Source organism: Tachypleus tridentatus, chromosome 4 (assembly GCF_004210375.1).
Source record: "Tachypleus tridentatus isolate NWPU-2018 chromosome 4, ASM421037v1, whole genome shotgun sequence".
In the NCBI taxonomy this organism is placed as follows: domain Eukaryota; kingdom Metazoa; phylum Arthropoda; class Merostomata; order Xiphosura; family Limulidae; genus Tachypleus; species Tachypleus tridentatus.
Window position 1 is genome coordinate 81,648,621 of NC_134828.1, and position 27,610 is coordinate 81,676,230.

Below are 27,610 nucleotides of genomic sequence, written 5' to 3' on the forward strand. Positions count from 1 at the left end.
TCTTTTTTTTAAATGAAAACATTAAAAAATTTTGCATTTAGTTTGCTAGCATACTAAGCGATGATGTTTCTATATTTTTTAATTTGAGAGGCATTAAAAATTAATACTTTCATACCAATGGAAGTTTGCTGTGATACTAATGTACTGTATATGAAATGACAAGTTGGAATTCTGACTTACTTACAAAGGCTTCACAATTCAGATATTTTTGTCATTTACAGTTTAAGGATTTTGTAGTTTTTCAATCAATATTTATTTATATTTTAGGTAAATACTGTATCAGACCTGTCAGGCTGTGAGAATGTTTAAGTTACAATTTTTCAATTTATAAATATATTATCTCATTGTATTTGGACAACCAAATACCAGATTTGGATAAACTGTGAATGAGATGAATAAACAGTCATCTAAGGATATACAAGTTAACTGAGTTACATGATAAATGTTTACTTATGCTAGTGTTATCAATGCATAACTCAACTTAGTCCAAGTTAAAGTGCAAGTGGATACATGCTGAATACTTAGTCGTATTAGTAAATTACTGGTTTTTGATGTAAAGAGAAACTTCATACCACTGTAGTGTTTCACTAAAAAAATTTCTGTTAACATACAAAATGTTTAATATATTTTTTATTTCTCCAACAAGTCAAGTTTTCCTTAACGTGTTTACAACGAAAATATTTTTCTTTTTCCAAAACTTATCCAATCATTTCATCTCCATCATTTCCTGCACCATCCATTCTTAGACTAAGATCATCCAACATTTCCTGCAAGGTAATCTGAGGCGTACCTTCATCATCCATGTCATCACTATCTACAGCCATTTTATCTCGGTCTATATATAAACAAAGATACTTTTGAGAATAAAATTTCATAAACTCTGAGATCCCAAAGCTAAAAGCTTCTTTACAAGACAGCATATAGGGACTTTGTTTTCTAAAAAAATTGTTTTTCTTGTTCTTATCAACATCCGAGAAAAGAAAATTGGTATGCAAATGTCATGACAAAATATAATATTTTTAAAAGGAAAACTGAGCTTTCAAACTGAAACATATATAACAAGAATTATCAAGGAATAATTCTACTAAAGAAAATTACAATTCACTACCAAAAATTGCAAATTTTATCAGGAAAAAAAATAAAGGTCAAAGGTTAAGAAACATAGTCTCTCCATGAAAATGATTTGATTCATTAATATTTTTGTTTTAATTTTGGACAATACATATACGTATATAAAACTCTAAGTTATTTTGAAGGCTCTTCACATCTTTAAGCATTTACTTATTTTAATAATTCTATTTGTATAAACGTACCAATGTAAATGTTGACATTTTTGCGATATTCTGGATCTTCCTCCAAATCTTCTAAGAAGTCAGTGAAGTCCCTGACACAATTAGAAATTGTCAAGACAAAAACATCAGTACTGGCTTTTCAATGTTTTGTAAGTTTAAAAAAAATAATTATAATACCAAGCATATTAATAAAAAAAGTAATAAACAAAATGAACCAACAATTGTTGAATCATAAGATCCAACAAATATTTACTGGAAAATACAATCTAAAAATAAAATTATAATACTGAGTCAAATATTCAGTTACAAAAATATTATAATATGTAATAACTATATTAATATATAAATTCCAGCAATAACATCATCAAATGAGAAAACTTACAATATGAATCTTTGTGAGAAAACAGAAAGAGACAAAGGTTAATTGTTAAAACAAATTACATTTAAACATAAAAAATACGAAGAATCGTTCATGATCAATAAGCATATTGATTAACCTTTCTCTAGCAAGTCCATGGTTTGGGACTACTCAGATTAAATGTCCTTAGAGCTGAAGTGTTGTGGTTTACAATTGTATCACCACTGGAAAGATTATTACAGAACTTAGAGATATGAAGTTCTCCACTTTCCTTATAAGAGCATGTAAAACCCAAAATGTTATTTTGAAGAAAGGGATATTTTTCATACTTAATTGCATCAGTAAAGAAAAGTGTGTTTCTTGTAAATAGGCTACTCCAGCACTTGCCATCAGATAGTAAGGGAAGTTGCATATTGTCCAGTCACAAGATACAAAAATAAATGGTTACGTCATGCACAATTCATTTCTGTTGTTGAACAGGCCTTTGGAAGTTGTTTATATAGGTTTGATGACCTTTGGAAAGAATGTAATGAAGATGAAAAAGACACTTATTTCAGTCTATTGTCCAATCACCTCCTGCAAAGCAACAGTTCATAACCAAGGCCATCACTAAGAACACCATTAGTAGAGATAGAAAGGGGTGTATGAAAGGCCCAGGCACTCATCTCTGTAATGTTATAGATCATGGGTAGCCTTTGTGGTGCACTAGCATGCATACATAGAAGAAAATTATTTTTATTTTACACTTAAAAATTCTGAAGAATAAATACACAATTTATAACTAGTTAACTTGGACAGTTACAGTCACAGGTTATAAAAGATAATGCATGTTGAGTTGCAACACTTAACATAATTAAAACAACAAATTGAAGGTGACAAAATGACCTACCTATTTATACTACTAGTGTCCATGTCCATATTCATTCGTTGAAGTTTCCACTTTCGTTTACGAGTACGACGAGCTTTATCTCCATATATCTTTTTTACTAATACCTAAAACAAATAGGACATTTAGCTAAAATTACTAGAGAAATATGCAAGAAGTTTTCATTATATTTAATGAGTCATTTTTTATAGATACTTATCATGAATATATACTTACATAAACAGAAATTGTTTCACTTTAAACATCTTTCTTTCTATCATTCATAAGTATGTTAAATTAACATTTGACTGAAAAACTTACCACATCTGGAATTCTATCATTTTTTAATTTTTCAAAGTGGGGGTTGTTGATGTTGGCATTTGCCAAATCAAACCTGGAAATTGAAAGTACCGATACAATCAAACTCAGTGAAAAGAGCTATCAACTTTTACAGATTAAAAACTCCTAATAATTTTATAAATACATATACTACAGATGATACACAAACTGTAATATTAAATTTGCATATTTAAAAAATGCATGATAAAAAGCTTATATATAGTACAAGTATAACTCAATATAATATTTTACCTTATCAAGGTCTATTCTTTCTTACCTAAAGTTTAATATTCTGGAGCTAATTCTCCATAAACGTGACATCCTACCTTACTGGAGATTAATGCTTAATTTTAGAATGCCAGTGTGGGGTTACTATGGCACCATATTACCTAGTGTTAATGATTTAAAATTCTAGGGTTAATTAATGACATTTCATCATCTCAAAGAAATTTACAGACCTAATTTCTTTGCTACTACAAAATAAAAAATTAATATATTCATAACACATAAATGATAAGAAACATTACTTGCCCAAGCACAGCATCTCCAGGCTTTAATATATGACCAAGATGTGTCCGACAATGGATGTGATCGTTAGCTGTCCCCAATTCACTCGAGCGAACCAACCACACATCTGCCAGGACATGCTGCAAGAGTCAAAGCTTTATATCGTATTTTAACAACTTTTACCTTATTGCACATTAATAAATACTTAACATTTTAAAAGCTTTGTTTTAAAATAAATTTCTTACCAGTAGCATCTGAGTGTTTTGCAACAACTGTATTATCCAGATAAAAAAAATCTCAAGTTTGAAAATTGACCCAACAACTTTCAATACTAAAGTACAAAATAATACAGGATTCAAAACATCAAAGAAATAAGATTACAGCTAAAAACCAACCTGATTTGTAAAGATGCAAATTGAACTTAATGGTTGCTTATTTTCTAAGCTACCTTGATACAACTTAATTAGTATTAAACATGTTAATATCAAAATTCTACCAATAAATAAATCTAACAAAAATACTCAATTTCTTTCTTAACTGTTACTATGGTTTCTGAATATTCTACTGATGTAGTATGCTCATTAACTTATAATTTGCAAGGTTTAGGATACAAGATAATAATAAGCTGTTTTGTCCATTTAAGTGCAGAACATAAAAAACTTTCCCGAATCCTTAATTTGACAAGATCTTTAATAATTATAGTGTTTACTGCTAAATAAGGAGGAAACTTAAAGTTTACAGAATAACAAATTTGAAGAGACTGCACCTTACCTTTGTTGAAAGAGGTCCCTGACCAGCAAAAGTTTTTCTATCTGCATCCATTACCATTTCTATATCCATGACTGTGTATTCTATGAGTTGCTTTGATGAAGATAAGCTAGAGAAAGGGGTCCTCCAGTAAGTTTGGCCATTGATCTCTGCCACTACAAAAAAAAAAAAAAAAAGACACAACACAGACACCAAACATAATGCTTATTATACAGTTAAAACATACAAAACATAATTTCTACACTAAATATTGCCAAACATTAATTAATTTACTTGTAATCAAAGCTACAGCACGAGACAAATGTTTAACTGTACTACTTCATGAAGCAGCTAAACTGTGACCATTCCAGTTACATGATGCTAAAATGCATATGTAAACAATGTCAATCTACAGAATTTCCAATACAAAAATATCATATTTTTATGACATTCTATTTACCCGAGTAACTTCATAACATTAGAAAAGTTCTCAATAAATTATATTTATCAATTTAAAATTGTTGGTATCTTTTAATAAGATATGATACTCCAATTGTTGAACTCTTATAAAATTTCTGATTTATTGTACATTTAAAAAGACTCCTACAGTTATGTTCCATGGTCAATTATTATTTTTTAAATCTTGATAAACCTTTCTAAATAAACAAAAAAGTAAATTTACCAAAATAATTTGCACATGTTTTATAATATACAGTACCATACAAAAGAGTTAGGACAAGGTCAAAAAGCAGATTTCATCCTACTTTCAAATAGCAATGAAAGGTAAATCACAGATGGAACATTATAATTTTATTAACCTTCATACTTAGTACAACAGAAATTAATTGGAAGTGCTTGAGTTCAGCAAACAGTTAACATTTTGTGCATCTCCCTTTTTTTATTTAATAACTACATACAGTCTTTCAGATATTGTAGAAACATAATTAATCAAAATCCTTTGGGATTTTACTCCAAATGTCTCAAGTACATTCCCAAAATCTTTCTTTGGAAATAACTTCTGCCAAGTTTTGATCTTTCAAATCCCAGACCAGCTCAACTGGATTGAAATCAGATCTCTGTGGTGGTCATTTAATAATTTGAATGACTTTGACAACTGTTTTCTTAGTTAAGTAATTTCTACATATGATGGATACGTGTTTGAGGTCATTATTTTCAGGGTAGTAGAATCCTTTGCCAGTATTTCACAAACCACTTGGTATACCATGATGTTTCAGTATGCAATGGCACTTGCACTGTCCATTATTCCATCTATTTTGCAAATATTTCCTGTTGCCTCATGCCTCAACAGAAAAACATCCCCAAACCATCACACTGCCTCCCTCATGCTTTATAGTAGGTTCTATGCATTGAGGTATCTTTCAACATTCTTCCATCAAATGTACAATGTAAGCTTTGAACCAAATATTTCAAACTTGGACACATTTGTCCATAACACCCTCTTCAAATCATTAACAGTTCAGTTTCTGAACTTTTACCAAATTTCAATTCCTTGACAATATTTGAAGTAAAGGTTTTTTTAACTGCTACTTGACCAAATATTTCATTTCAGTTGATTCTTTTTGATGCTGTAAATCTGGACACTTTCCTGTCATTTGTTACATGGTCGTTTATCTCATGCTTGAGATCAGTGTCAGTCTTCCTTCTGTCCTGAAAGTGCATAAACAAAAATGCTTAATGTCAATATCATTAAGTTTAGATGTTCTGCCTCTTCCTTTCCTATTTCCAAACTCATCTGTCTCGGTCTCACAGTGTACTTGACAGTGTTTGGGAAGTGTTTCAAGTATGCAGCAGTTTGTTATAAAATACAACCAGCATTACGTAACGATTTTATTCAAACTCTCTGCTCTCCTGACAGTTCTCTATGCTTTGTGGGCCGTGGCATGATAAAAAAAATAAAACACTTAACATTTTGCACTAAACACACTTTTTATCAAGGTGCTTTGTGGAGTGTTATTAAACTGATTTTCTTTAAGCATATAACAGTATCATATGCTAACCTCTTTCTATATAGTTACAACAATACATAGTGCACCATAACAGTTTTTTCAGGCCATAAATTTGATCAGTATATTTATTCAAGTAGAACTCTTATGACATGTCCTTGGTACAAGTATATAAGAATTCTAAACAGTAAGTATTCTTACCCTGGCTCATTCAGTTGTCAATACAGATTAGTGCAGCATTACTATAGTGTTGGAAGTTACATTCTATAATGGCATAAAAGAATTAGCCCCATAAAATGGAAAGAATGACAAAATATTCTCTTGTCTTTACATTTTGCACAGTACTGTATAAAAGGATATATGGTTATTATCAATTTAACTTTTCATTCAAGAACTTAACTGGTACAAAACTTTTCTTGTAGGTAACTGCAAAATAGAAAAACTTATCAGAAATGAATTGTATAATAATCTGTTATGAACATAATTATGCCAAACATTATAAATTGTTATTTGTAAAACCTCATTTCAATTATGTTTTCTCAGCTGTAAAAAAGAAAAAAATTGTATAATATTTTATCTTTATTATGATTTAAAGTCATCTCTCATAAAATCTAAGAAAACACTGGTGAAAAAAGAAAAAAGTAAAATTATTTAATCCAGTGTTTCTCAAAACATCCTCCAATATGAAGTGCAACAAATACTTTGAAACAACCAAAATAAACTTACCTTGTAAAGTATTTGGATCCACAAGGTGCACTGTGCTTGTTATTTGAACACAAACACAGATTTGCCCAATATTACCAAGTGAACGAGCGAGAGAAAGAGGGAGACAGACCACATCATCCTAAAAATAAAAAAAACTTCAATATTCTCAAATGAATGAGTCATATTAGAAACTGATTTTATTGAAACATGTCAATGACTTTATAATATATGTAAGCAGGTCTGGTGCTAGCTAACCATAGATAAGTCTTCAATCTGTCATACCCCCAGTTTTACAATGTTCAACATGTTACTACTATACCAGTTTTAAATTTTACAATTATGGAAACTTCACTCATCTTCACTTCACTGAAGCAAAATCCCACACTATATGCTCTAAGAAGAATCTAGCCAATCTAACAAGTCTTGATTGCATCATGACTGATCTCGGGTTTCAATAAACTTGAATTTCTGAAAAGTTTTATTCCTCTCGCAACAGGTGTGAATAGTTGGTAGAAATCTGAGTAAAAGAAATGTTTGAAAACACTGATGTTAAATGCATGTATTCCAATAAATTTTACATAGTCATTTTAGTAACTCTCCATAAAAGTATCTGAAAACAGTCATACATTTTTCAGCACAAACGTTAGTTGTCTCTCACCATCTGACAAGCCGACTCGGAGAACAGTCTTTCATCAAGTCCACTGAGCTTGGTTTAGATGAGTCAGCAAGAAGAATTTGTATGGATTGCCAACAAGTTCATTATAACTTTTTTGGCCATTTAACTAGATCAGTAAAATTAAATAAAGATCTATTTTCAATTTCTGTTTACTTTTCCTCTTTAAAATTGTCTTTGTTATGAGCAACTATGGCTTCTTCACTTTCTAAGACTGCATGACACAAGGATGTAGTACTGGTTGTTTCCCTAGTTTTAGCAGTAGTGGCCTCTTGCTCATGCTATTAGTAGTATTTTACTTTTTTTTTTTAATCAACAATTAGCTTTGTATAAACTTGATAAAAATGTTGTTTCCCAGATAAATTTCTTTTTTTGTTTTGCTTTTCTAATATTGAGCACCAAGAAGATGGTGCCATGTACAATCTTGTCTTTTTTAAGCTTACTTTTCAACCACATTTGAGTTCTTAATGTTTTAAATGCCAGTTTCTAAGCTATCTTGATTTTCTCCCCATAGTTTTACAAAATTTAAAAATAATTTTCTTCTGCACATTTCTTGCAAACAAAAGATGCAGTTTGTCAAGCTCATATTTATGGGGCCTAATTTCAGTTTTTATAACTTTTTTTATTTTGTACCTTCTAGTAACAATAACTTTGGAATATTTTTATTTTGAGCACTAAATGAAAAAATGAAGAGAATTTTCCACTATACAGGAAGGTAAACTGAGCACTCCACCAATTAGCAACTCACAGCAGAAATGCTCAAGTAGGGTAAAAATACGAAGAGGTGATTTGCCACATTTACATTAAAATCATTTTATTTTTCAACCACCTTTGGCAGTTGCATACTTTGCATATTTGATACATACTGAATTAATTTTAGTCACAAGTCAGTAATTATGAAACTAATTTATCTTATACAAAAAACTCATACAACATTGTTACTTTATATTCATATTCATGTACAAACTATTATTACATACAGAAACCATTACCATTATTAACATATTCCACTTTAAAAAGAAAAGAAAAAAAATTGTATGTGATTACATTACATATCTGTTTATATTATATTTCTAACATTATAATCAAACAAAGAGAAATAAACAACACAAATAAATTTCATGATTCACATATTGGAAATTAATAAATGTAGTGCTACTATATTTCCATGTCAGTAAATTGAAATAGAACTTATTTGATCACATAAAATGTAAAAAACATACTTTACAGATTGGAACAATCTCCACAGAAAAAGTGTACTTGTAATTGAAGGTGTTGTTTTGTGGATCATGTGATACCAGGTGTTGGGATGTGATACTCCTGAGAAGAAATCACAAATTTGCAAGAATTTAAGACTCCATATAAATTTTACATTTACCACATGTAAACATTCAATCATTAACTTGGCTTTTTATATTATATTATTTGGATCTATAAACATCAGTAAACCAAATACAGACTGATAAAAGTTCTTAAAATTAGAAGTTAATAAAAACTTTAAAAAAAATCAGAAATATATTGTTTGTAATTTTAGTAGTTCATGGTTACAATACACAACAAGTATTCACAAGGTCAAAACCTCTAATTCAAAGAAGTTTTAATATATAATGTTACTTCAAAAGAAATTTTGGGATTTCCAGCAAGCTAAAATCAATGGATTAAACTCATTAAAACTACACAAAAATAGCACAAGTTAGTCACAAGTTTAAAACTGTTTAACTTTTCAATTAACAGAAAAAATTATATATGAAACTTTGAATAAAAATAAACATTTTAAGTTCTTAAATAAGATGTACATAAAATCTACAGTTCATAGCAAAACAAATTTACCTAGATGGCACCAATGCCTGTACAAATTCCATAAATTTACGAGCATCATCTCGTTTGTCAAAGAAGAAGTCCAAGCCCTCTACAAAAAAAATAATTTACATTTTCTAATATTTACTATAATGAAGCTATAACATGGCTATCTACATATCTATTTACTTCTAGGAATGAAATAATAAATAAGTCTAAAACAGCAGGGAGGCAGTTGGATGAATTACTCCTAATTTTAGTAACAAATAGAGTAATTTAATATAAATCAATACCTCAGAACAACAAATAAAACAGCAGGGAGGCATTTGGATGAATTACTCCTAATTTAAGTAACAAATAGAGTAATTTAATATAAATCAATACCTCAGAACAACCAATTACTATATATTTTAAAAGTAGCTCAACAACACAAACAAATTTTACAAGCAGTTTTAAATAAAATAGTTTGTCTCATCATTTATTGATAACATTCACAACTATTAGTTGAAGTCAGAATAAATCTATATATATGAGGCTAATGTCCATCTGTCTACTGAACTCCTCCAACAGTTTACATTTGATTTTAATGAAACTTTACACAATTTTTTTAACATCATAAGGAAAAGTTTCTAACAAAGTTTCATTACAACCGAGTCTCGTATGTATCAGGATGAGACTCTCAAACACAGTATTCGTGACACTGTCAACAACTGGATTGCCTGACATATTCATACTCATGAGAAGCTGATAAAAACTGAAATGTATAAAGTTCTTTAGTCACTAGTAAAACATTCAAAAAGTTTTCTTATATTCCCTTGATTGAGATTATCATAGTAAATTAACTGAGCTGAAGTACTGCCTTTTGCAGGAACTATCGCAAACAGTTGTTTTTTGGGTCGTATTTCTGCTATTAACTTTAAAGTAACTGAAAAAATTATAATCTTACACTTTGTATCACTTTATTAATAAGTTTGTTTTTTGTTTTTTTTATCTGATTGATTGATTTATGGCACAAAGCAGCTAGGCTATCTGCGCCAAACGTCTGGTAAAAAGGTAAAAATAAATTAAATGTAGTAAAATACAGAAAATGAAATGAAGGTAAAACAAAACATCATTGAAAAACAGAAAAAGCATAAAACCAATGTTGACACCTAGTTTACAATGTTAAGAGAGAAAGCAGAGTAAAAGAAGTTGTAAAGTACTTACTCTAGCAAAATGGTAATGATCATAACCCACCAGGAAGACTAACAGGTAAGTTCAAGAACCACTGTCAGTCACCTGAAGTTGGCCTTTCCAGTCCTGGTTCCGGGTTATGTATCATAGCAGCTATTATCAAAATGTAAAATAATAGAAGTTTTAAAGGATATATAGCAAAATCGTAATAATGGATCGCCAAATGTCCAGTAAAAAGGTAAAAGTAAAGTAAATGTTGTAAAATTGGTAAAAACAAAACAGCGAGTAAAAACACAAAATTGCATAAAACCGATGTTGACATCCAGTCTACAAAGTTGTAAAGGACTACCTGTAGCAGAATGGTAATGATCATATCCTGCCAGGAAGACTAACAGGCAAGTACCAGAACCACCATCAGTCACCTGAAGTTGGTCTTTCCAGTCCTGGTTCCAGGTTATGTGTCATTATGGCCAGTACCAAAGGGTAAAGTAATAAAAGTTTAAAAGACATGCAGCAAAATTGAAATAACAACTTGCCAGGACAACTAACGGGTAGTTCAAACAGCAGCGTTAGTCACCTGAAGTTGGCCTTTCCAGTCCTGGTGTCAAGTTATTTAATGTTCTGGCCATTTTCCAATTTCCAATTGAACTAGAGAGATTGAAACTTTGAAAAGCAAACCACAATTAAAAAGGTCTAATGAATAAATATCCAACACTTAAATGAGATTAAAAAGATTAATGACCATTAAAAAACTAAAAACTTTATCAAGGTGGACAGAGTCACCATAACCAATAACACTGTCCAATGTTACAGATAAACCCTGCGAAAAAACATGTTTAAAATAGTGCCGTTGTTGAGAGTCGTAACGATGGCAAGAAAGTAAAATGTGGCTTACAGTGATTTGAGTGTTACACAAACTAACAAACACTGGTGCAACCGTTCGAGATAAAAGAAAACGATGACTTAAAAAACTGTGACCAATGCGTGGTCTAGTTAGAACAACTTCCTCCTTCAAAACCTTACGGAAGCTAGATGGCCAAAGCCCAATATAGGGTTTTATTTGAAAAAAGCTTGTTGTCGCATTGCTCACTCCAAGTGGATTGCCAGCTGGCACGGAGCCGAGCCTTGTATACAGGACCATAGTCCATGTACGAAATAGACAAAGTGGTGATAGTGCCTGAGCGGATAGATTTAGCTGCCGTGTCTGCAAGCTCGTTCCTGCGAATATCAACATAGCCTGGTATCCAGAAAAACTGGATAGAAGTAGCAGTTAATGAAAAATGGGCCAGTCAGTTTTGAATATCAGTGATAACAGGGTGTGAGCCTACGTGTAGCGATTCCAGGGCCAGTAGAGAACTAAGCGAGTCAGTATAAATAGTGCAGTTGGAGTACTGCTCAGCTTCAATATGATCCAGGGCAAGAGATATGGCATACAGTTCAACAGTGAACACAGAAACTGTAGAGGATATTCTGCGTGCAACCACCAAACTGCAGCAAACCATGGCAGAGCCCACAGAATTACCTGATTTGGAACCATCTGTATAAATAGAAATGAAAGGATGGTTTGAAAGATGTTCATTAAATAAAAGACGGTACTTCCAATCTGGAGTATCTGCCTTTTCAGATGACTGAAAGAAAGGTCACATTTGGGAGCTGTAATAAGCCATGGTGGGATGGGCTGACCTGTGGATTCTGCAATGTCATCCAAGAACAGACCAAATTCATCCAATTGTGCCTGGATGTGATGGCCAAAAGGAGCAATGGCAGATCATCTGTTCTGAAAAAGTACGGCCCACTGAGGAAGGAAAACACATCCCCAGGTGTTATGCTTTGGTAAGGAACGAAGTTTCAAAGAATATAGTAAAGACAGTTGCAAACAGCGAAGGTGCAGAGAAGGTTCATGAGATTCAACGTATAAGTTTTGAACTGGAGAGGTGCGGAAAGCCCCAGTGCAGAGTTGAAGTCCTTGGTGATGAATGGGGTCCAGCATCTTTAAGGCTGAGGGTCTGGCAGAGCCATAGACCATTGATCCATAGTTGAGTTTTGATCGAATAAGAGCACGATATACCTTTAATATAGAACATTGACCTGCTCTCCAACTGGCAGTAGAGAGGACACAGAGGATGTTCAGTGCTCTTGTGCATTTGACCCGTAACTGCTTTAAGTGTGATATAAAGGTCAGCTTACAGTCAAAGATAAGCCTCAAGAGCTTGGTCTCGGGGACCACTGGCAGCAAAACTTCACTGATATGAAGTTCAGGATCAGGGTGAATACCCCATTGGCAGCAAAAGTTCTTGCAAATGGTTTTAGAGAGAGAAAAATTAAAGCCGTTCGCCGTAGTCCACTTCAGGACACAATTGAGGGCAGTTTGTAGTTGCCGCTCAATATATCTCACGTTCGACGACTGACACGAGATGTGAAAGTTGTCAACATACAGCCCATTCGCAACAGTGAAAGGGAGTTGTTCAGTGATGGCATTTATCTTTACACTGAAAAGTGTGACACTTAAAACACATCCCTGAGGGACTCCAAGTTCCTGTAGAAAAGAACGGGAAAGTGTCGAACCCACATGAACTTGGAATCTCCTGTCCATTAAAAAATTTTTAATAAACATGGGTAAATGGCCACGTAACCCATATGTATGGAGGTCTCGCAAAACGCCATACCTCCATGTTGTGTCATAAGCCTTCTCAATGTCAAAGAATATTGATACAAGATGTTGGCATTTAAGAAAGGCTTCTCTGATTGATGTTTCAAGTCGAATTAGGTGGTCTGTGGTGGAGCGCTGTCATCGGAACCCACACTGGGTGGGCGAGAGGAGGTTGTTTGACTCGAGGAACCAAACAAGATGAGCATTAACTATCCTTTCTAAGGTCTTACAGAGACAGCTCATCAAAGCAATTGGACGGTAGTTTGAAGGAATCTTGGGGTCTTTCCCTGGCTTAGAGAAAGGTAAAATAATAGCCTGGTGCCAGGCAGCAGGAAAAACATTCTCCTGCCACATCTGGTTTAAAACAATCAGAGGAATAGCAAGGAAAGACATACAGGATGGTAGGAAGCAATTAGTGTTTTGATATCATCCAGATTAGAACATAAACCTCAACAGTTCCATTGTATCAAGGTGGCCATTTTTAATGACAGGTAGGCAAAGTGGCTGGAGAACCCTTCTGTTTACAACCACGTCTTTTTCCTTACTGTCCTTAGTCGGAGGAGGTCTTCAACCCCCATGGATCCTGCCTTGGGTCGATTGGGCAGGTCTTTGTCATTGGAAGGGGATTTCAGTGACTGAAGACACGAACGAATGATTGTTTTGCCTCTTGGGGTGGGAGAAAAAGATGTATCAGAAGAAATGCCTGTATTTGAAACTGAAAGATGTGGATCTTGAGGTTTGTTGGAATGTATGGGAGGAACAGAGATGGGTGTGGAAGTCGATTCATCAACCTTTTTAACCATGGAGGTCAAAAGGCTTATCATTTGTTTTGAAAACGATTCTCTTGGAAGCACAGAGAGATCTGTCTGCACTCCCACTGTAGTTGTGGAATGAAGTGCAGCAGCATATGTCCGAGATGGAGTGGCGGGCAGCAATTTCCGAGCCTCAGGATAACTAATGTTATGAGTCGTTTTCAAACGCTGCACCTCTTTTTCCTCCAACCATTTTGGGCAAGAACGAAAGTAGGAATGGTGAGAACCATTGCAGTTGACGCAATGTGGATCCATGTCACATTCATTGGCATCGTGGTCCTTGCCACCACAACGAGCACGTGTCAGGGAACCACGACATGATGTCTTTGAGTGGCCGAACCTCTGACATTGGAAACATCGGAGAGGATTTGGAATGTATGGCCGTACCCTGCAAATTAGATAAATGCCTTGATGGTGGCAAGTGCACGTGATGATGTAAATGTCAAAACGAGGGTATTTGTTGGCAGTGTAACTCCATCTTTGCGGAGTGGAGATGTGCCTCACTGCAGAAACTCCTGGAGTGGAGAGACCAGCCAGAATCTCTGACTCAGGGACATTCTTCAAACCCCTTTCAACAATAACACCTTGTGATAACTTCAAGGTAGCATGAGGGGTAACCTCAATAGGTATATCCCCAATTGCCGTTGAATTCAAGAGGAGTTCACTGTGTTGGGTTGTGGATGTTTCAACTAATATGTCTCCAGATCAAAGCTTCTTTACTGACTTTGGAGAGCCAGCAAGACCCTCTAGTCCCTTCTGAATTAAAAAGGGGGACATTTGCCCTAAAGTTTTTTCTGAAAGAGAATGTAATATAAGAAAATAAGGTACGCGTGTTACAGATGTTGAAGATTGCTGCTCAAAGTCTTCAAGACATGGTCGTTTACCTATTGACTGTTTTTTCACTATTTTATTTAAATTTTTTGAAGGAGGATTCATAAGAAAAAAAAGAAAAATTTCGGTACCCACTGACCCCACCCACCATGGAGCCCTACGAGGGGATGCACTACAATGTCATGCAAGGTCAATGCAGCAACGCCAGGGTTTCGTGAGCACTATACCCAAACCCCAGCATCAGACACAATGTCCACAACACCCGTTGAGAACTTCCAACACTGGTACTTGGTTGACTTCAGCCCAAGTGGACCAGCCGATTGACCCAAGGGGGGCCACCCAAAGGCCACCCGTCTACAGGAATTCAAGGCCAAAGTGGTGTGTTAGGGTTGGACCTCTCAACCACCAGGATCCTCTCCTCCCCTTCACGGGTTGCCATGCACGGCAAACACGTGGGTAGATGTTTAGATCCCAGAGAAGTTTTTTTTTAATCTAACCATTCTTAAAATTTATACTGAGACTTATAACTTACTTTGGTGTTTTATAAATTTTCCCTTTTTTTTAACTACTTGCTACTGTATATAATCATTTAATAAAAAAAAAAGACTCATACAGAGGGTTGAAAACATTATATTAAAACCATTTTGTAAATTCAATTAAGCAAACCACATAACAACCACAGCCAATAAAGTTATGATGGAAATTACACACAAAAAAAGCCACATTCTGACATTCTGTTGGTACTGCTTCCAAACACTAATCACTTTTGGGAAGTATATGTAACACCTCTTTTTATGCAAGGTGTTCATACATTGTGATCACAAGGATGTGTTCAGACTGAGAATTTAGCATTTTCAAGACAGATATCCCTTGCACCAAATATTATTGGAAAACAAAGAGTGTGGATCAACTTGGAGTGCTAGAAAGACCTAAAACTTGTTGCAGATCTCTTTCTAGCACTCCAAGTTGAGCATCAAGTAAGTAAAGTTCGGCATCTTTTGAGAGGTAAGGATCCAAAAACACAAAGCTCAGTGGCAAAAGCTGTCCACACACCCCACACAACAGTACTTAACATAATTAAGATCACATTCTGAAATAAATTCTGCAAACAGGGGAAGAGTTCACTAAGAGAAAGCTTCTAGTGATACCTCCATTTCAACCAGTACATACCTAAAAAAGCACTAAGATAATGAAACAGAATGTACTATGTACCTCTGTGGATTTCTGCATGACTGGACTTTGGAATGGATCTGGAAAACTGTCCTCCTGGCACATTAAGCAAAATGTGGAATGTATACATTTTGACACAAAAGCCTCACTGTTACAAAAAAACTATTTCATGACTATTTTCAGGATGGTTGATAGATACAGCATGACCAGATGTGGTTACATGAACCAAAAGTGTTTTAGTATAATGTTTTCAATCTTTTGTATACAGAAAAATAGCCAGATTCAGAACAAAAAATCTATAGATAAAAATTTTAAATTATTTTGAAAAAAAATACAATACAGTCATGATACTTTTTCATCATTCATATCTGAAAAATTTTAACATCTAACTTGAAATAATAATTACATTAGTTTTCTTCTTAGAAGAACATTCTGAATTTATTACTTTAAAAATGCAATCTCAGTCTACTTTATTTTTCTTGTAATCTTTACAATGAAAATTAATCATTTCATTGGTTAGGTAATTAAGTATTAACTGAAAGAAAGTAATAAAATCTCTGGTGAGGTAAGACAATAAATATTTAATAGAACAATAACCTACAGTAGGATATAAATACAGCATAACAAGTGGTAATTAATATCTGATTCTCCAAAAAACACATACAACATCTAGCTATTGCCTCTTGAAACAAGTACTGGGTTGGGATATGGTTAATACTCAAATTCCTCATTTCATTTACCATTATTTCTAACAAACTAGTGACAACTTGATTTAATCAAGAATCATACTATATGTTTAGAGAACTTTCTTTACTTGTTATATACCTCTTCCTAGACTCTTGCATTTGGCTTTCAAATATGGTTTAATCAACTAAGAATGATTTGGGATATATAAAGAATTCATAAATCTGGTGCTCACTAAATATGGATCAGTCAGTGGGGGTGGTTACTACATGTACTGTTGGGATTCTTCCAGTTTTCTCTTTTATTATATGGGGTATGCATACAGTATAGACTTTCAACCATTACTGGAATACTTAAAACATAAATAGAAACACTATATCCACACTTAGTAACACATCAATTCTTTAATTGCAATTTGGTTTCAAGTCCAATTAATCATTTGAAAGATTTCAACATGTTATTTATACATACTTTCAAGATACACACTTGTATTAAATCTTTCACCATGTATCACACAGGTACATCTGCTACTATTGTCAATATTCAATATTTGGTTAGTATTATTTCCTTACACCAAAGTAGAAAGAAGTTTTACCATGAGAAGCTTTTAGATACAGGCAACTCTGGTGAACTTTGTGCTTGAGAATAAGTTGTTCCAAATAGAAAAAAGTTTTCTTGTGTTCAGTCTGGAAATAAACAAACAACATCATTACAAAAACGTTCTTGAATTGTCACATTGCAACATTAGCAAATAGTCAACTTGTGTATTTTTTATAACACCACTTTCTAGCAAAGCTTTACTTTATCAAATTTCTTTCTGCTTGTCTAAAATGATATTTTTATCCTGTCATGAGTTACTTTTAACTAAAACTTTTAGTTCTGTAGTTTATTGAAACTTCCAGCATCACTTTGCATAGAAGAGTCCATTTGAATCATTTACATTTACAGATAATTACAGGTGTTTTAAGCTCATAACAATGTGTCAAATTCCAAAATTTTTTATTTCTTTTTTCATAACTGACTTTTACCACCTATACTAATTTTACAGCTCGTTAAGTCTATTTATGGCACAAGAAATGTAACAAAAAATTTTTTCATAAATTAATGTACTATAACATCTCGTAAAATAAGAAAACAATACAATATCACTTTTAGATTTCTTAAATGAGCAGCTGGAAATTGTTTAAGAAACCAAACAAGCAAAATTGTTTTTTCTCAGAGATGGAACGAATGTCAGTATGGGCTAATATTACACTATGAAAAGAAATCAGATCCAGCTAAATATTAGATTTGAAATAAATCAGAGGGCATTTCCATCAACAGATTATCTCAATTATTACACAGGCATGATAGTACTTGCACATGCATCACAAATGATAGGTATTGCATCATTTAGCACAGTGGTAAAAACTACTAGATTCTGAACACAGTAGTATTTTACCTTGTTTTAAAGTGATAAAGCCATGACAGCACAGATGTGTTATGTAGTTTAAATAACTGTCATGCCTACAACACTTTTTATCACAGGTAGTCTCAGTAGTAGTAGCAACAACAATGGCAAGCACATTCCAAACAACCTCTGTAGGGGATCAAAGGTTGAACACATTTATCAGTTTTTCAAATAATAATAAGTTTAATACTGTACTATACTGGTGTGGCATCTCATGCCTGTAGCACACTTTCTTTATGTGGTAGCACATCTACTATTTAATCTGAAAGCACTAGCAGCTGATTAAATATCAAGAGTTAAATAATCATTATCTGATCAAAACTACAACATACCCCATCCCTAGTTCTATATTCACATACATTTCTACAAAAGTCTAACTGTACCTTCTGTCGAACTTGTACAACAGCTCTCCAGTAATCCTTAGCTTCGTTACGATGACAATCTGGGCACATTTGGGTGTTAACAATATATTCAACGACAAAGACTTGTTGCAGTACAGCACCACCAAGAACCTCCTTTTGCACAGTAAGTTTCACTTTGATTCGACGTGAATGGGGTTCAGTCCAAACAAATCCAGCGTCAATTAATCTGATCTATACAAGACAAACAAAGGCAACTCTTGCTAAATTCATGACAGAATAAAAATTACATTTTAAACTTACCACAGACTGAAAACTATAGAGATGGTATTTGAGATTTTAGGAGCTTTGCATTTAAATCATTCAACAACACTGTTGCAAAAATAACTAATAAGACTAAAGAAAGTATCCAAAAATAGGAGTATTAAGATCATTTTACATCAAAACCAATAAATAAGTGATCAAGACAAACACAATTTCAAACACCATTGTTTACAAGGTTAATAAAAACTATATTCAAGAGCAATGTACCAGCCATCCCTAATTTTCAACTGGTAATCTACAGAGAGTGTGTTTTCTTACAGCAAAGCCACATCTGGCTATCTGCTTAGTCCACCTTGGGGAATTGAACCTCTGATTTTAGTGTTGTAAATCTGTAGACTTACAGCTATACTAGCTAGGGAGAGAAGACAACAGCTACCTCACTGAAAAGAAGGATCTGACAGTCACCCTTATAATACCTCAAGGTTATAAAATGCAGAACATGATTTTTCTTTAAATTTTTTTTTGTAATACAAGAATGCCAATGATGGACAGATATCCATAGTTTGGCATGCTAACTACAGGGCTTTTAGAAATGAACAAAAAACAAAGTATGAATTAAAATGCAATACTTATTCCAATGTGCAAATAAACAACTGCCACTTTAAAAAAAACAGAACTATCAAACACAAAATTTCTTCACAACAATTTGAAAAGATAAGTATGAAAATATTTAAATAATACTTTTGAAAACAGATAATACATACTGTTATTTTTGGCTCCAATGAAATTTCATTAACTGTAATTTGAAATGTTTTCTTGCAAATAAAATCACAAAATTCATTATATTCAATTTTATTCTAAACACATTTTTAGGCAAATCAATAACACACTTAATCTTATTTCATAATTAGTAATCTTTTTATTATTATTATTATTAAAATTGGCAATAATAGAATTTTGACCAACTTCTCTTTTACCAGCCACTAACCATTTTGCTCCTGTAATAATTGTCACAAATGTGTTATTCTGAATCAATTACTTAAAGATATTTTGTAAGGTTGGAGTAAAGTTAAGAGCACTCTAATAATGTTTGTTGCTATGCCTTCAATTAAAATATTTTTAAAAATACTAATATATATTTTATTAAATTTATTACAATCTCAGACAAACATTTGAACATTATCATTTACATATACATTGGATGTGGTCAATTTTTCCACTAAGAAAATCTGCTATTCAGAATAGTCAATTACTAATTGTTGTACCATCCACCACACAAAATCAAATCTACAATGCCTATTCACTTTTATAACCCTTTAACCCTTTTTCAACAGGCTTGATATAATATACCTGAGTTTGTGTATACATTTGCAAATACTTAGTATTTGCAAAATAACATTTGATGCAGTGTATCTTCACAAAATTTGGTAGATTTTTAATAAAGATTGTAAATTTTTTAAATGAAGTATGTTTAATAAAGATTTATTTGTGAAAATATTAAGTCTGTTTTGTTACTAGTCTGAGTGCTAAATGATTTAAGTTATGATTAAAAACTATTCTTCATCCTAAGTATCTCAAAACCTATTTGTATAATCTCTGAAACCTCTCAAATGGATTTCAAACATGTTTTCAATAAAACTTTATATTTTATCTGTTTTCTTCTCAACCCTAGCTATGTGGAGTCTGTAAATTTAACTGACCTCATAACAACCATAAAAAAATTTGGAAATAAATTATGCATTTTTCATTTTAGAATGACTACAAATTACAACACAAAAAACACAAATGTTTAGTTTAAATAGACTAAATCTCATAGCTATACATTATATGGACCTTGTACTGTACGTACACTCATGTTACCATATGCAGTAATATAAAACTGATTTTTAGTCTTTGCAAAGTGACCATGTCTTGGCTATTTAGTAGACTAGTATTTTGTAATATATAGTTACATTTAAATTACTCTACATTACATAATGTATACAGATTATTACTGTTTAGAAATAAATTAAACTTTTATCTTAAAATATTGAATGGTAAATAAAGAAGTAAAGCAAACTATCTCTTCTTTGAACTCAGTTACTGCTTGACAGATTACAAAAGCCTCTTGCATGTGGATGATGTCAAACAATATTTTTTACATGTTTTATACACACACACACACACACACATATATATATATATATAGGTGAGTAAACAAAACGGCACAAATTACTATATCAATATCATAAAATTCCACTATATTTTATCAAGCTCAGTAACTAAGCTGCATTTAGATCTAAAAAATAAATAAATAAATAATGGGAATTTCTAGCAGACTAAAGACACAACTTACCTCTTGAATTTGTGGTTTGAAAGAAAGAGGAAGCCTCTAACAGATTAAAGTTGCTGAGAAAACCACAAGGAGAACATTCTAAGCTGTTCTTTGGTTATTCAATACATGATATTTCCATTTTTTAACAGGGCTTCTGTGATTCATTACATAAGCCATATCTCAATAAAATAAAAAGATATTGGGTTCTTATTTTATATTCTAGCCTGTCAATATTGGTAACTCGAGTTCTTAATTCATATAAAACTGCAGACTTAGAATTATGACACCACAAACATCTAATCTGAATCAGTGTTGCATTCAACATACATTTCAAATAAATCGATATTTAGTTGTGTTCATCTAATATTTACTTTTAAAATTTACCTAATGTACAATACAAAAATTTGAATTATAATCTACAGTTTGATACCAAACTTACTGACATAAGTTCATGAAATAGTAGTTCAATAAAATTTTGAATGTAATTCAATAAATGCAATGACATGGCCTTTGAGTAATGACTTGTTAATAAACCAATAAACACTTATGTGCTTATAAAGAAAAACTGAACGTGAAAAATAAAATCCTTTAATATAGCAGTGCTATTTTCTATCAACATCCTATTCAAGGGCTAGATGAAATTGACTAGTTCCTTATGCATGTAGCTATACAAATTTATTATAAATCTGAATTTACTGTGTTTCTTCTCAAACTTTGACAAAGTTTTAATAAAAATTACAAGTCTATTATACATGAAAAAAAAACAACCTTTTCATAAAGTAATTTTACTAGAGAATTCTCTATTCATTTCCACAGCCTTTGCTTAGTAAGTCTTGAGTGATATGAAGTGTTTTCTTAACGTGAAAAATCACCTATTTCATTTGTATAATCTCCAGAATATCATAAGCATTAATAATTTTTCAAGTTGGTTTCTTTTTAATTTATGGTTTTATTTCTGCAATTCTCAGAATAAAAGCAATAAACCAAAGCAGGAGCCCAGTACATGTTGTGTGTGTATGTTTTCTTATAGCAAAACCACATCTGGCTATCTGCTGAGTTCATCGAGGGGAATCAAACCTCTGATTTTACCCAGTACATGTTTCCCACACATATAACACAAACACTACTTGATTACTGGGTATAATGTTTCACAGAACTCCCCCCTCCTCCCATTTCACTTGACAACTTAGCACATTTAAAGAGTAGGTATAAAAGAATTGTACAGTATACAGAAGATATCCACAAATCGCAAGGAGCCATTTGGTCTTTCAGAATCCATCCTTGCACACCCATCCACCCAAAAAATAAAGTAATTATAAATTAAATCTACTCTTTCAATAAATCATAAATTCCATTTTTAAACTCCCTGAAATTTCTGGCCTCTACTACTACCAACAGCAACTCATTCTTTAAGTCAATTACTCTGTCAGAAAATAAAACTTTAAAACTGAACTTATCCTGTCCTTCATAAACTTGTATCATCTTTTCTGCTATCTTTAAAATACATTAAAACAGCAATTAAGGGCTTTATGTTACCAAGCCACTGGGTAATCTTGGAAACTTCAATGAGATCACACCTTAGCCTTCTTTTCACAAAAGAAAGTACAGATGTCTTAACCTATCTCTATTAAATAACCCTTCCATTACCAGAATCATCCTAATTGCCTTTCTCTGAGCCCCTTTCCAATAACTTAATGTATTTTCTTAGATAATGAAAACAAAACTACAAAAGCATTCCAAGTAAGGCTTACCTAATTATTTTTATAAACATATACACACACACACCATAACATACATGATGAATCCATGCTGGCTTTCTTTTATGATATCATAATTCACTGATACAAGTATCTACAACATTGATTACCATGCCAGAAAGAAACAAGTTAGGAAATATTACAAAACAAAAAGATATATATATCAAAAGTCAAGGTATCAACAATGTGAATTATTTTAGACAAACAATAACACAAGAATATATTATCAATGTTTTAAAATATAAAACATTATTTTAATGCACAATTATTTATTTCCATTTTAACATATAAATGAAGAAATCTTAATGCAACTCTAAGCAACAAACACTTCATTTACAATCTACATAAAGTCAAACACATTAAATGAGTATTGATTTGTATGTTACTTTAATCACAGAAGAATAATTTGCATTTGCACTTCATCTGTCTTCTATATGTATACAAGAAAACATTTATATTGAATCTCAATAATGTTTTAGTTTTTATGTATATCAGTTTTACATACAATTATTTATTTTCACCTTATTGAGCCCTTTAAGTTTTTTTAGACACAAAGCTAGGAGTTCCCTTGATTCCAGAGCACAAACAATCCACTGAGCAGGTGGTTGGAGGTATCTATTATAATGAAAATCAATGTAGAATATCAACAATTATTCCTAAATGAAATATACTAATTACAAATTATTTTCAAAGAAAGTATGTCAACATTTTTATGTACTTAAAGACAACATGAAATTATAATCTCAATTCCAGCAAATTGCTATAGTGGCAAAATTTATGCCCCTAGCTAGCTTCTACATTAATAAGTTGGTATGCACTAAAAACCAACATAAAGGCTTTTAAATTCATAGAAATACTTCCTTTTTTTTTGGTTGTTTGCAAAATTTTCCAAATGAACTGGTTGGTATTGGTAAATTTATGATTCTTTCTCGAACAAGCAAAATGATAATTTGTTTCCATTTTGTGTCTTAACAGATGCAACACAATTAGATATATACTATATATTATTACAAGTTATTTATGCATAAAGTAAATAATACAATAAACAGATGCTTAAATATCACAGTTAAAAGGTTCTCCATTTTAAAAAAATACAGCAGATTAAAATCTAGTAAGTTGTATTTCAGGTTAAGTTTTTAACAATAGATGTTTAAAATACAAAGGCAACTATTTGGTAACAGAATCAAATCAACCTGGCTGGTACAAATGATTGAAAACTAAAAAGTAACAAGAATATTACAAATACATAGACCTGTAATGATATATAATGTTGCCACATACTTCATATTTTAACATATTTTAGTTTGCTTCTTTTTTTTTTTTTCTTTTACAGAGATCTAATCATGAAAGAAGTTTGGTGAGAGGTAAGACAGCTCACATTTTTCTCACTTCAGATCAAGTTTGATATAAACATTTCAGATTATGGAAAGTTATAAAAGACCAAAAATATTAATAAAAACTATATATTATACTTAAAAAGTTCCAAAAATTAAAAGTAACTCTCATTACATGTTTGAAAATAATTTTCTTTCAGAAAAAAATTATCTCACTCACAACAGTGATTTTCATGGGACTAAACAACTTCACATTTCTTTGTATTAGATTTATTTCAGAAACCAGTATACAAGTAGTGGGGAGAGTCAACCAAGTGGAAACTATAAATCTCAAAAGATGGAATTTATAACATCTAATATCCAATCTGTATTATTTACTGTGATCCTTCTACTTTTTTTCAGTGCAAATAAACTTGAAATATTCCAATCTATTTTTCATAACTGAAGCTAAATCTAACAAACATATTTTTAGCAGCATTAATTTACACTATTTTCCAATATTCAAACACAGGTATTATGCAAACCTATGCTAAGCTCTGAAACAATTGCATTTAAGCATCACATTTTCATATTCATAGCTCTGAAATAATATTCATACATAATGACCTAAGTGCAAATTCACAAAGTTGATTTTTACATATATAATTGCCACTCAAAACAGAGTTGTGTATTTATACATTTTCCTGTGGATTGATATCATTCAATAACACACATTTTGAAAGGTTTTGGTAAGAATTTTTCACTAACAATGTTAAAATTTTTCCAAAGTTAAAAATAATACAAGTGTGAATTACTATTTTGTAAACAATTAAAATTTCAAATATAACAATTATTTAACAAGATATAATACAGTTGAGTGTCAACACTATTACTATTGATCTCTTTGCATTATTTTATTTTCCAATAAGTATGAAAGAAGAATTATTCACCTATATTACTTACCTTTCACAACTTTTACAGTAGTAAAGTGTAGCTTGTTTTGGAATTCCTTCAGTAATGTCCACAAGAGTTCGTATGCAAGCAATGCACATGTTGGCTGGATTGGGATCAATTGTAGTTCCACACTGACAGCATAAGCTATGAAATAAAACTAATCATTAGCCCTAAGCTAATTAAAAACAAAAAAGGACAACCAATAAAATAAATTTTGATAGACAGGAAAATTATGCTTTGTTTAAATGTATTCTTTATTTTAGAAAACTTTTTAAATATTATTTATCTTTAACTTATGATTAAGTTATTTTATACAAGTTATGAAATATTAAGATTTTAATTTGCTAAGACTGAAATATTAGTAAAAGAATGTGTAGTTCACATATTTGCTACATAACCATTTTTCTTTTATTCCAACTTTTTTTTACTCATAAGTTAAAACTAGTTTCATTATATTATATATAACTATTAATGCAAATCTTAATCTTACTATTATCATTAAGTTTGTAATTGTCTCTAGATTATCAATTCTCAATCTTTGTTTAACTAGCAGCATCTTTCAAGTATTCTGTGTGAAAGTTGAATCACTGTAAAAAAGCACAGTAGCAGATAACTTGTAACTCCAATTTTCATCTGCCCAGATTTAAAAAGAAACGTTTTGGTGTTTAATAAAGAAAAATTATAAGAACCACTATTATAGTCATTTCTCTTTGGATATTTCATTGATTTATATCAGTCTGTAATACCTTGTAAGATATGCGTGGTTATAGCTCTTCCCTTATCCTTGGAACTGGTGGTGGTTGGAAGATAAGCAATAAAAGTACAGCAGAAATCACACAAAAAGAATTATGGTGACTGTCTCCAAGAGCATCCATACACAAGCATCACCCAGCTGAGTACAAAAAAAGAAAAGAGCTGGAGTACCTGCAAAGCCCACAATCACCTACATTCCCAAGTTTGAAGGTCTAGGGCCAACATGGGAAAATGGGAGTAATCCAATAGACCTACTGCCCTGAACAGCAGTAAGAAGCATACAATGTAATCTAATTGTTTACTCATAATTCCAGGTCCAATGCACTGAGCCAGTGAACATGCCAGGTGAATGTAAAGACAACCTTATCATTGATATTTTTTTTTTTTTTTAAATAACTAATTTAGATGTATCAAAGTGTTAATAATTTGAATAGATTTCTTACAGGTGATCTCGGTACTGACATGATGTTATTAGAAATATTGTTATTTAGCTTTGGAAACACAAATGCTAACTTTTCGTTTTTCAACAGGGCTATAACCAACACACAATGATTTGATTCATGAGTAGAATAAGTCATCAGTGTGCATCCTACGGTAAAAAATGTACAAGGTAATTATTTCTTACTGTTTTTTTATTGTAGGTTATGATAGCCTTGAAAACCGAAATTGTACTTTACTTTTATAATAATAACCAAAACATTATAATAAATGAAACCTATTGAAAACAAATAAATTATACATATTTGACAAATGTCTGTGTTGCATTTGAAAGATCAAACATACTTGTCGTCGTGACTATACTATTCCTAGAAAATCTTACATTTTATTTCCTTTCGAAGGTTCAACTTCACCAGTTAGAAATTCCATCTTGTCGAGGCATTCACAAATTTGGCCTACTTGCCCACACACGTGTAAAGTGTAACGAAGGTTAGCCTAAAGTAGTGTTACACGTATACTGTTTCTTTAAGATGCTTATTAATCAAATAAATAAATAAAACATCGAAATAAACAGTTAAGACTAAAAAATATATGAAAAACTATGTGTATGATACACAAAAATAGAAATTATCATACCACCCACGTTTTTTACGAATCTAGTTTTTAATTTTATAATTTCAAATTCTATGAATGGATCTCAGATTAATATTCCCCCTACCGCTGATTTTCCAATGATAAAAATCTACCAAGTCTTTGAAGCATTTCAATAAAGACTAAGACTCAACTTCTACAGACGATATTTAGCAGTTACATTTTTTCAGAAGTTAAAACCTGTGAAACTATTAGCTGCAGTCCGAATTTTATATAAATTCGCGATTATCGAAAGGTTACATGAAGAAATTAAAATAGCAAAAAATGCCAAAAGCAAAACTGTAAATTTGTAGGTATTCCCTAATGTATCCAATGAACTTCCATACCAAATTTGGTGAAAATATATCCACAGTAGGTGAGGTAGTGGTAAAAAACGCAAAAACACCTACAAAAACTATATAATGCAAAACTGGAAGGTTTTTATATAGCCCCACATGAAACAAGTTACCGTATTTTACACCTTTAAAGACGTACTTTTTCTTTAAAAATATGAGGTAATCTCTTAATTAATGTCTGTTTGTTTGTTCTGAATTTCGCGCAAAGCTACTCGCTATCTGCGCTAGCCGTCCATAATTTAACAGTGTAAGACTAAAGGAAAGGCAACTGGTCATTACCACCAACCGCCAACTCTGGGGCTACTCTTTTACCAACGAATAATGGGATTGACCGTAACATTATAACGCCCCCACGGCTGAAAGGGCGAGCATGTTTGGTGCGACCGAGATTCGAACCCGCGACCCTCGGATTACGAATCGAACGCCTTAACACGCTTGGCCATGCAGGGCCTTAA

The 27,610-nt window shown here is 32.0% G+C and overlaps 1 protein-coding gene across 1 annotated transcript; it reads right to left on the reverse strand.

Moving 5' to 3' along the window:
• Positions 1-615: 615 nt before the first annotated feature.
• Nmd3 (60S ribosomal export protein NMD3) lies at positions 616-27,008 on the reverse strand. Its single transcript, XM_076499581.1, has 14 exons — positions 26,552-27,008; positions 24,988-25,122; positions 23,233-23,326; positions 18,401-18,610; positions 17,163-17,253; positions 9,281-9,359; positions 8,674-8,770; positions 6,799-6,916; positions 4,133-4,284; positions 3,386-3,501; positions 2,837-2,909; positions 2,540-2,643; positions 1,314-1,384; positions 616-835 (listed from the first exon to the last, which is right to left on the reverse strand). The coding sequence occupies exons 1-14, from the start codon at positions 26,596-26,598 to the stop codon at positions 699-701; spliced, it is 1,524 nt and encodes a 507-aa protein (XP_076355696.1). The 5' UTR covers positions 26,599-27,008; the 3' UTR covers positions 616-698.
• Between the last annotated feature and the right edge of the window lie 602 nt (positions 27,009-27,610).

Bases quoted from the DNA above. Each gene is read 5' to 3' on its own strand.
- Nmd3 (XM_076499581.1), bottom strand. From the start codon at position 26,598: ATGGAATTTCTAACTGGTGAAGTTGAACCTTCGAAAGGAAATAAAAT. The intron at 4,285-6,798 runs GTAAGTTTATTT...TTTTTTTTGTAG, and splicing joins GGATCCAAATACTTTACAAG to TGGCAGAGATCAATGGCCAA. The intron at 3,502-4,132 runs GTAAGGTGCAGT...TGACTCTTGCAG, and splicing joins AGGGACCTCTTTCAACAAAG to CATGTCCTGGCAGATGTGTG.